The 12078-nt window shown below is 35.3% G+C and overlaps 1 protein-coding gene across 1 annotated transcript; it reads right to left on the bottom strand.

The window, feature by feature from the left end:
• Positions 1–295: 295 nt before the first annotated feature.
• Positions 296–11319, bottom strand: LOC147404607 (putative zinc metallopeptidase EGY3, chloroplastic). Its single transcript, XM_086440632.1, has 6 exons — positions 10723–11319; positions 7236–7433; positions 6134–6358; positions 1923–2161; positions 1169–1323; positions 296–739 (listed from the first exon to the last, which is right to left on the bottom strand). Exons 1-6 carry the CDS (start codon positions 11275–11277, stop codon positions 384–386), a joined length of 1728 nt encoding a protein of 575 aa, XP_086296758.1. The 5' UTR covers positions 11278–11319; the 3' UTR covers positions 296–383.
• Between the last annotated feature and the right edge of the window lie 759 nt (positions 11320–12078).

Raw genomic sequence — 12078 nt, 5'->3', positions numbered from 1 at the left:
CATTAAGAAATTCACCCACAAGAGATTACTAGATGCCTATCCAATGTTCAAGATTTCGGCTGACATGGTCTTAACACGATCCGGTTCTTTGAACGATAGGGAAATAGGGCCCATCCACACCTATAATATAATTTTTTGATAGTGGTTTGGTCCTTCACCACCTCAATGTGGGCACAAGTGCCACACCATTCAAGCAACTTACAAGATGATTCAGACATGACACCAAAGTGAAAATTGAAAAACTCATGGATTGTATTTTAATCAAACCTAGGTTTTTATTTTTCTAATTGGAAGCTTTGGATCAGTCATGTCATATGACATATTTTAATTTACTGAAATTGATACATTTAAACAATATACATGGTAATTAAAGTAACACATATTTACATACCTCCCCTGAAAAATGGTGGATTGAGGAATGAACTAGAGAATGTGCCACCGCCATTGGGGAAGAGAGTAAGGAAACAGATGAGTGAAAGGACAAAGCCCCATGCATACCTATCGTCTCCCAAAGGTGTCATCTCATCCTTTGCAGGTATTTCTTCTCCACCTCGGAAAAAGGTTGCGAATAAACCCCACGCCAAGCAAAGGACACTGCCACTCAGCCCTCCGATCCCCAGTAGTAGTGACGTGCCAAAAGATAGCAGAGTTGCAACATTTCTTCCAAACAAAGCTTGAGCTATGCGACCTCCTTCAAGTCTTCCACATGGCAATAGGTTTAAAGAAGTCACAACCATTCCTGCACAGTTTTGTTACTCCAGACACGTTAGATGATCGACAATAATTGGTTCAAAGATAATTAGATGAGCCCAAATTCCATATTTGTTAAGGAACAATGTGATGGCCCCAATGAGAGTATTTTAAAGTGAACATGTGTTTCTATCATGTATGTGTCTTTCACAAGCTATTTGCCTACTTTTAAACAGTTAAAGAAACATACGAAGCATACGATTAAAAGAAAAGCTTCTAATCAAACAGGATAATCAGGTCAACATGCTTCTAGGACATGTAATGTGCAAGAGGTGACAAATTGATTCCAGATTGATGAACACATGTATCATAGACTATCTGATCTTTTAAATTTCTCTCTTGAACAAGAAAAAATAAAATGAAATAAAAAGAATGTTTTCTTTGGGAGAAAACAAAAATTAAGGTTAAAGAGGCACACCTAGGAGTCCAGCAAAAGCAAGAGGATCAACAGGAACCCCCACTCCTTCTACTGCATAAGGCAATACGTTTCCCAGATCATCGGAGTAAGGCCCAATAACAAATTGAATGAAAGAAAGCAAGGGGTTGTGATAAAAGAATGCAGGCCTTATATACCTGCAACAAAAAAAAAAAAGTTGCAGCATACGTAATTAAGCTTGCACATTGAAAATGTAGTTGGAAAACTCAGAAAGCTAAGCAGATTAAAAAAACAATTCTATGCAAATGTTTTATCCTAAAAGATACTAATTTTCTTTGCATTAATTATACTAGAAGGCGGCATGTGCAAACACACATGTATTAAAAGGGCTTTGTAGTTTAAAATATTATTAGGGTTTTCGAGGATTACGCACTAAAAACGAATAATTTTGTAATTTTGAAAACTAATGTGATTATAGGACCGTGGGTTGCAAGTTTCTTAGTTTTTGACCAAAATGACCCTGATTATATTAAGTTTAAACGTTAAGGTGGGGGCATTTGTGAGATTCAAATTTTGATGTCGAACCACTTCTACCCCACCTTCTTTCAGTATGGTAGTAAATATGTTTTAGTTAAACTTCATGGATTGTCCTACTTACCTAGTTAGATAGCCCAATACAGATTTAGGGCCATATAAGTCAACTTTGAGTCATAAGTTACCATTGAAAATGAAGCTAGAAAGGCAGACTTCGCAATGAAAGATTGTAAGTTTAGAGAGGGAATCTTAGATGACTTACAAAGCATTGTCACCTCCATTGAAGCTTCCATCAGCCACAAAAGCTGTGACTGCAAGAACTAGTGACGTCAAATATGCACTAGCAGTGCGTGCAACAGGAATATCAAAAAGAGCCTTCTTATTGGGAAGTAGAGACTCATAGTTATTTATCACCCCTAAGCATCCAGTCCAATTGGATGGAATAAGAAAAGATGGACTCAGTTTAACACCATAGCGAGCTGCTGTTATCCTTGTGGTAACCTGCAAGACAAAAAGAAAAGGACATTGAATACACGAGTGCAGGACTTGTCACAAACTGATGGTCTGATCAATGTCAAGATGGGCATGTGGACAGCCAAGTCGATGGTAGAGCCTACAACAAAGTTATTCCCAACTCATTCCCATTAACTAATGAGGAAACTAAGGCACGGCCTCAGCAAGAAATCTGAAAGCCAACCCAGTTTCATGGAGTGATTTTTTGCTCACAGCCCAACAGCCGTTTGACATTTGATGTTAATGACGTAGGCAAAAGGAGAGAATTTCTCCCTCCTGCCCGCAGTGGAAAAATGAAATTTCAAGATCGGATCACTTTGTGGCAATCAAAATCATGATCCGATGACATGGCATTGTAGAGGATGAAATTCTATAAATTCCAAAATAATAATATTAAAAAAAACGGGTATTGTTAAATTTTAATTATTAATTTAGGTGCTCGGTAGCTGTCCATTTTCAACACCTTAGATCAAAATTGAAAAAAGTTTCTTGCCCGAAACTTTCTCTCTTTTTTTTTTTTTTTTTCTGAATATGAGGTTTTTCATGAAATCTAGAAGGCTTTGGTGTTAGATTTCCATGGGCCTAGAAATCCATTTTAAGATTTGAAGTCGTAAAATTAAAATGTATGGGCAGAGGATGTTCCTTTTTAATTGATTTAATAATTGTGAAGGATGGGAAGTACAGTAGTACCTTCCTTTATTGGTTTGACTTTCTTAGTAGCTAAGTTATATGTTAACAGGAAGAGAAGAAAACAGAGGATATATATATTTGTTGGAGTGATTGTTTCTTCATAAAAAAAGGGTGTTACAAAGGACGACTTCGTCTTTGGCTGCACTTTGCTTCAGTTATTATTTTAACACATCTTCCCACTCTCTATTTGTTTCTCTAATACAAGGTCCATTTGCAACTGTATTATGCTATCAAAGCCAGAAAATTCCTTTGGGGTTTGTGATTTTAACAAACTTCAATGGCAGGCATTCGTAGACGTGGACCAGGAGATTAAGATGAACATTGATATTGGACCAGGAGATTAAGATGAACATTGAACAATATCGAGATAGATGATCTGAGAAGGCAAGTTCAACAACCCATGATTCTGAGGAGGATGTAGATCCGTTCCATCGTCGTGCACCGCAACGAGGATATACACTACTGCACGACTTATCGTGGTGGAACTCAAAATAGAGATGCCGACTTGAGTCGATATTTCGGATTTTGAGGGTAAGATACGACCGAACTAATTTATTGATTGGATCAGTATGATAGAGCGTGTGTTCAACTACAAAGAAGTACCAGATCATCGCAAAGTAAAGGTTGTTGCCATCAAACTCAACAAGCCTGCCTCAGTTTGGTGGGAATAGTTGAAGATGAAGTGGGAAAGGCAGGGAACACCAAAAATCACTTCTTGTGAGACGATGAAAAACGAACTTCAAAAGAAGTTTCTACCCGAGTTGTACATGCAGAATACTTTCTTGAGGATGTATAAATTCCAACAGAAGAATCGCACCATGGAAAAATATATGGAGGAGTTTTATCTTCTTGCTATGCGTTACGAAATCACTGAACCAGATGAACAAACCATTGCCAGGTTTCCTGGAGGTCTGAGGAAAAAGATTTACAATGTCGTGAAACTCCAACCCTATTGGACCTACAATGATGTATATAAGTTCTTAAGGTGGAAAAACAATTCAAGTCAAGGGGAGCTCGGTAGTCAGCGGGTAATGAAGGTGTATGAGATACTTCTCGTGGAAGTTCAACCGAGGAAGTGCTTCTCACGATGTTGTATCATGATCAAATACAAATCTGCCATCTAGGGAATCTAGCTTCATGGCATCATCAAACCTTCGTGATGTAGTTGGTCTTAATCGACCAAATGCTTCGAGTAGCAATGCAACACAATGCTTTACAGGTCTAGGGTTTGGGAATATCGTTGTGGATTTCCCTAACCAGAGATTCGTTAATCTGACCGAGGAAGCACTTGGGGAAGAAGAGCATGAGAATGAAGAACAAGGTCATCATGATGAACCAGAGGCAGATGAAGTCACATGGAGTGATCATGGAGAAACACTAGTTATTAGATGGAGTATAATTCTTCACTCATTGAAGGAGAAGATGATTGGTTACGCAACAATATCTTTCAAACAAGGTGCACTACTGCTTATGGGAAGGTATGCAATCTAATTATCGATGGAAGAAGCTACGAGAACGTGGTATCTCAAGAGATGGTGGATAAGCTAAAACTAAAAACGAAGAAGAAACCTACACCATACAAGTTTGCTTGGTTTCGCAAAGGTAATGGGGTACATGTTACTCGAAGGTGCTATATTTCTTTTTCTATTGGAAAATCATATAAACACTCTATTTGGTGAGATGACGTGCCAATGGATGCATGCCATCTTAAGGTTGAGTCTGTTCCAACCAGGGGAGATCGATGCCGAGATCAATGGTCAAGATGTTCATGTGGACAGCCAAGTCGATGGCAGGGTCCACCTCATTCCCATTAACTAATGATAAAAACTAAGGGCAGGACCACAGCGGAAAATCCAGAGGCCAACCCGGTTTCGTGACTAGTGGATGCATAATTCACATGTTCTGTTTAGAGAGCTTTCTCTAAACACAGCAAGTCAATGGACAATTTTAAAGTTTCCTTTCATTATATTTTTTTTAACCTTCCTTTTTATTGATTTAATAATTGTAGGGGATGGGGAGTACAGTAGTTCCTTCCTTTAGAGGTTTGACTTTCTTAGTAGGTAGGTTAATGGGAAGAGAGAAAAAAAAAAGGATATTTTTATTTTTGGAGTGATTATTTCTTTAACAAAAAAAGGGTGCTACAGAGAAGTCAACTTCTTCTTTGGGTGCACTTTATTTCGGTTGTTATTTGCACATATCTTCCCACTCTCTATTTGTTTCTCAACTACTAGTTCCATTCGGTACTGTATGACAAACATGCCAAATACTTATGATATACTTGGTACTAAATGTCTAGAATACAAAAACCTTACCCTTAAAAGATGAGTTCAGTTAAATGTAGTCTCTAAAGAATGGGGAATGAAATGAATCCAAGAACACCACATTTGATGTTAAAAAAAAAAAACACAAGGATATTGTCTGTCATGGTGCAAAGATTTGCAAGCCAAGATTCTGTCATGGTGAGTCATGGAGACTATGGCAATGCTCTGATTAACACCATCTCTTCCATCAAACATAAAGTACTACATTTTCTAACATTCCTCACACCTCTGAAGCAAAGAGTGTAATTGATATATAATCACATACTACTGGTAAATGACGTACAAAAGAATTTCTATCGTGATTTTCTATTTGGTTTTAGACCATAGTTTCCTTAGAAATAATTACAGAAAGACACCAATGTGCATATGAAGATAAATGGAACAATCCAAGGCCTGCTGAATAAATTAAATATCTGTATATTAACCATACATTATGTTTGCAAATATCCTGCTATTTATGACAGAAAAAGGATCTAGAATGGTGTCTGCGTGGCACGTTTTGGTAAGGAGTTTTAAGATGCATTGGGCTCCTAACCAAGCCGTTGTTCTGTATGGCATGCAGCCTAATGTTCTTATTCTCCAATAAAAATGTGCCACAGAGACACCATATTTTGCTTTAGGAACGGGACACTGTTCTGGATCGCGACTCTTCAAGATATCAGTTGTCATATAGATGTAACACTTGTCAGATTTTCAGGAGCATTTATACTTCATGTATTTCTAATAGCAAACTAGTCTATATCACAAACATAGATACAAAGAATTTCAAAATAGGAATGTAGTCTTTGGTACTCTTAACAATATTAAATGCCACAGAACTTCCATGACCAACATTATCAAAGCTAAACATAGAAAAAAAAAAGCCGAATTCTTGCCATAAATATAGAGAGATATGGTTCAGAATACATCAATAGTGACGAGTTCAATGAAGAATAAAATGAGAACATACCTCAGAAACTCCTAGAATTGAAAGGAAGCCACCAAAGAGAGGCACGACATCAGCTATGTAATCGTCAAATGTAGCATCGGGTTTAAGAAAGAAGCCACTCATCAAAGCTATCGTCCCAAAAGTTGTAACACATAATGCTATCGCACTGATATAACCCCAAGGAGTGCTCAGCTTGGTCAATTCGAATTGGAGGTCCATTTCTGACTTGGGTTGCACCATACAGACCTGAAAGAGAAACATTTTCTCCTTCAATAAATAAATATATCAGTATATAAAATGAAATTAAATCTGCTAATTTTGCGTTACATTGCCAATCAGTTGGGAGTTGGAACAAGGCAATGTTAATGATGATTGTGACTCCAAAGGCAACTCTAGCTAACAACGATGTTTATTTACAAAAAAAAAAAAAAGTAGTTTGTCTTTACTATTATAGTGAGAGAAGGTGGAGTTAAGGTGGTTTGACACCAAATTTTGGATCCCACAAATGCTCCCATCTTTATATTTAAACTTATTATAATCAGGGTCATTTTGGTCAAAACACAAGAAAATTGCAGCGCACAACTCTAGAGAATCACGTTGATTAGTTGTCAAAATTACAAAAATATCCTTTTTTACTATGTACACTAACCCTTTTAATCAATATTTTAATTACAGCTAAGCCCTTTTGATACATGTTTGTTTGCACATGCCAACTTCGAGTGATAGATAAAGGAAGAATGGGAAGTATCTCCTCACGAAATATAACTACGGTCAGATATGGATGGTTCTTGGATGAGTTACAGCCCAAAAGTACTATAAATTGGGCAATCACAAGTTCCTCAAGGAGGCAATGTAACGGCCTTTTTGAGTGTAAACCACTTAATTTTAAGCCCTCCAATAATAGGAATCAGTAACATTGTTCATTCGAGATGTAATTTGCTAGATTGGTTGGCCAAGAAATTTAGCATTGAATCAAGAACACAGAAGTTGATAACTAAATTTCCTAAATAAGTAGAATTCTCATATAAAAATGCCTACACAGTATTTCTTAAACTAACTTCTACAATGAAGTTTGAAATGTAACAATGTAACAGAAGCTGATAGTTTTCTCATCTTTAATTACCTGCTTTGTTATGTCATCTGTTTTTTCCTCCATGAACCATAATACAACTTCCCTACCCGCTGCTTCTGAGAGCTTTTTCTCCAATTTTGGCATGACTTCTTCAATGGGTTTTCTCAAATTTCCAATAAAAATTCCTCCATCTGCAAATCTCCGAACATCTGTCACGAAGAACGAATCGAACCCAAAACAGCTCCTCAACTGCAATACAATACCAAACATTAATAAAATTCGTGAACATATGAAAACGAATAGAATTTTGGGACAATGACCCCAAAGACCTATTTTTTGAAAATATGTACTAAAAAGTCCCTACTTAAAAAGTACTCATTTTATCAAATATTAGTCTAAAAATAATTTTTGAAGTGAAAATGCCTTAACTACCCTTTCAACGAATTTTGAGGTTTAAAGAAACATGTTTATTTGAGAACATTGGAAGTAATCCTATGTTTTAAATTTAATGACATGCCCCTTGACTATGGTCATCTCTTATATAACAATAAATAAAAAATCTAAATTAATAAAACATTAAAAAAATCCTTGTTTTCTCTTCTCAAAACTAGTGATTTTTAACTCACATAGATGATGATGATGGAGATGAGTATGGTTATCATCATCATCAAACTAATTTGTTCTATGTTTATTAGATTTATTAAAAAATATAAATAATTTTAAATAATTAAAAAATTATTTTAAGACCCAACTTGAATGTTCATCGAATTGATTCAACTAAAAAATTAGCAAGTCTACTTAAAAAAGTCAAATAAAATTATATTAAATTTATAAATATATTTTAATAAATAAAAATATTAATAACCAAATAAATTGGTTAAGTTTTTTATTTGGCTCGGTATATTTTTGGAATTTACTTTAAACAACTTTATAAAATTGTTAAAAGGGTATTTCAGGTATTATCTTAAAAATCTTCAAAAGATCTTTAACAGGTGAATATTTTATTAAGTGGGATTTAAATGCTCCATATTATTTTCTAGGAGACTAATCGGTACATATTCTCAATAAAGAGTACCTCACAGCCATTGTCCCTAGAATTTTTTATAAAATTACGTAATCAGATATGATTTTAAAATATTTACATATTATGCACTCAGATTAATTTATTAAAAAAAAATTTATAGTGAATTTACCTTTATACATACCCTTTTGGTTTTAAAATATTCATTTACCTAATTTTTGAAAAAATACAAATGGGTATACAGGTAAATTCATTACAATAGCTTTTACTCAAGAGGGATAGCACGCTGAAATGAAAATTTTCACAGCATGTTTTCGGTAAATCAGACTAAAGTATTTATCACACCCAAATTAAAGATTAACACTCTTCAAAGATTACAAAGGTTTGGCTCAAATTATAATCTCAACATTACAGCTCTCGTTCAAAAAATTTCATAGTTGTTCAAAATTATGATTAGGCTTATATAAAATCCTAAACCAAAAATAGAAATCTAGCCACATAGCGAGAGAGAGAGAGAGAGAGAGAGAGAGTTTCTATTGGCACCCTAACTTTTAGCTATTACACCCACTTAAAAGTAAGCAAAATAAGTGAAATGGTTGAGAATAAGTAAGAGTTGGGGTAAACTCTCTCTCTTTCTTTTTTCTAAATTTCTAAAAGTCACTAGTTTCTTTGTCGATCAGTAATTGTTTGAAACGAGTGTCATAGCGTTTTGTAGTGTTGAGATCAGGGGCGGAACCAGGATTTTGTCTAGGTGGGGGGTAACTAACACACTTAAAAAATCTGGAAAAATTTCTTGGGGGAATAGCAGCAGATTAAAAAAGAAAAAAAAGTATATATAGATATATATATATATATATATATATATATATATATATATATATATATATATATATAGAGTAGCGTTCAATGGCCAACAGTTTGGCAAACATTTTGGCAAACACATTTTTCAAAACATGGGTTAGAGATCTTGGAATGGGCTGATTTTTGGTGAGGATGATCTCTATGGTGAGGAGATCATCATCACCAAAAATCAGCCCATTCCAAAACTTCTAACCTCATCAAAAATGGTTTACAAAAAATGGACGGTTCACGATTTTTCAACTTGTAAAATGGGGCTAGAAGTTTTGGAATGAGCTGATTTTTGGTGAGGATGATCTCCTCACCGTAGAGATCATCCTCACCAAAAATCAGCCCATTCCAAGACCTCTAACCCATGTTTTGAAAAAGTGTTTGCCAAACTGTTGGCCACGGATAGGGACCCATATATATAATATATATATTATATATATATATATTATATATATATATATGGGTCGGGTTCCTGCAACACACATTGCGACACACATATAGACAACGTGTTTGTCTTATATGGGCAAAAATGTTTGGAATGGGCTGATTTTTTGTGAGGATGATCTCTGTGATGAGGGGATCATCCTGGCAAAAAATCATCCCATTCCAAAACTTGTAACCCCATAAAAATTGATTTACAAAAATTGGACGGTCTAGAAGTTTCATAATGAGCTGATTTTTGGCAAGGATGATCTCCTCACCACAGAGATCATCCTCACAAAAAATCAGCCCATTCCAAACATTTTTTCCCATATAAGACAAAACGCGTTGTCTATATGGGTCCCTTTCAGCAACAAACATTTTGACAAAACATTTTGACAAAACATTTTTCAAAACATGGGTTAGAGGTTTTGGAATGGGCTGATTTTTGGTGAGGATGATCTCCTCACCGTAGAGATCATCCTCACCAAAAATCAGCCCATTCCAAAACTTCTAGCCCCATGTTAACAGGTTGAAAAATTGTGGACCGTCCATTTTTTGTAAACCATTTTTGATGGGTTAGAAGTTTTGGAATGGGCTGATTTTTGGTGATGATGATCTATTCCCTGTAGAGATCATCCTCACCAAAAATCAGCCCATTCCAAAACCTGTAACCCATATTTTCAAAAATGTTTTGCCAAAATGTTTGTCAAAATGTTTGTTGCTGAACATTTCCCTATATATATATATATATATATATATATATATTGCCACTATTATCTCTCGCAATAGCTACTAAATCAACTGCAATTTAATTGGGGTGTGATAAATAATTTAAGAAACTGGGGGTGTGTTAACTAAAATTTGGGGTGCCAATAGCAGCTCTCTTCCCTCATATCTCGAAGAAAAACATCTACAATGTGTGAATTTTAGTGTCACTCCAGTGAAGTAGTATACAGCTCTTAGCCAATTAAGTAAAGAATAATGCTGCAGTGACCTCGAGATTGTACATCATATCTCACTTTCTTGACGTGAAAAGGAAGCATAGATAGTTTTCATTCAGATACGAGTGAAAAAGTATCTATGGTTCCTCCACACTTCCACATCAGTAAAGTAAGATATGAGGTACAATCTTGACCTAAAACACCTTATGTAATTTTTTTCTATTTTTTCTTTTGTTTTTAACACAAAATATAACTTAAATTCTCATACCAACACAATATTAGTGGGGAAAAAAAAAAAACTCACCTTGTTAAGATCAAGAGCCTTAAAAGTCTCTTCTGCTTTCTCCAACCTTTCCTTCTCCCTCGTCAAACTATCACGAACTACTCTATTAAAGAACCCAACAATTGGATTACTTGTCGTTTCTCTGTCGATCTCCTTTAGCTTTCGATCGGCTCTCTTCTTCTCAAGCTTAATTGCCGCTTCGATCGATGGGTTTCCCATAAATTTCTTGAACTCTTCATCAGTCTTCCAATCCAATTCCTGCTTTTTATTTTTCTCTTCTAACTCAACTTCGTCACTCAATTGAATCTCATCTTGAGACGACTCACTCTTCTGGATCTCTTCGTTGCTTGGTCTCTCAGAAACAACTGCAACTGAAGGTGAAGAAGAGGGTTCGATAATTTCTTCATCTTTAGCAGAGAAATTGAGTCGTTTTCTTGAATTGGGTTTGGAGGAGAGAGAGATGGAGTTGTGGGTATGATTCCAAAATGGATTCTTAGAGAAATGAGAAGACTTGGAAGTCGGGTTCTTCTTAACAAGACCCCATAAAGAAGAAGGAGTGAGATACAGAGACGCCATGGGAGAAGATGTTGATGTTGAGGAGGGTTCATGGTGCGGTTGCAGAAGAAGAGAATTTGATAGGAGAGAGAGATTTGTCCAGAAAGTTGGAGAACATTACAGGTGGACCTAGATTTTGAAGAAGAGACAAAGTAGTTAATGGGTGGATTCGGGCCGGGCTGCCCAACCCTTAAAAGGTGGGTCGGGCTTAAGTCGTTTAGGTCCAAGTTGGATACTAATAATTTCGGGGTGGGTTTGGGTTGATTTTCAGATGTTATAAAAATATAAATTCATGCACCTTTTGAAATTGCTTTAGGATTATTTTGAAAAAAATAAAAATAAATAAAAGAATAGAGATGAAAATAAACTTGTTATTTTATGAGATATTTCATTTATTTAGAGAGTTGCTATTGGCACCCCAACTTTTACTTATTACACCCCAATCGAATGAACATAAAATAATAATAAGTGAATGGTTGAGAATTAAGTAAAAGATGGGGGTGTCAATAGAATATCTCTAATTTTGGTTTTTGCTAAGTATTGATTTTTTGGATTGGGGTTTTCCTCATTACTTGTGCAACTTATGTCCAAATTCCGATTTCGGTAAACTTTTTATTTTAATTCCCAGAACATGTTTTCACAATGAATTCATCACTTTTATAATCAACAAATACGCTGGTAATTTATCAACGAGGTCATTAATATGAAAAAATCGCTGGTATTTTTATTTACGAATTCATAGATATCAAAAGTGACAAACTCACAAATTCGTAAATTATAAAAGTGAGGAATTCACTAAAAATGCATGTTTTGGGAATTAAA

This window comes from Akebia trifoliata, chromosome 4 (genome assembly GCF_017979445.1).
Source record: "Akebia trifoliata isolate Shusen 1 chromosome 4, ASM1797944v1, whole genome shotgun sequence".
NCBI lineage: Eukaryota > Viridiplantae > Streptophyta > Magnoliopsida > Ranunculales > Lardizabalaceae > Akebia > Akebia trifoliata.
Note: the sequence above shows the minus strand (reverse complement) of the source record. Positions and strands in the feature narration are given on the sequence as shown.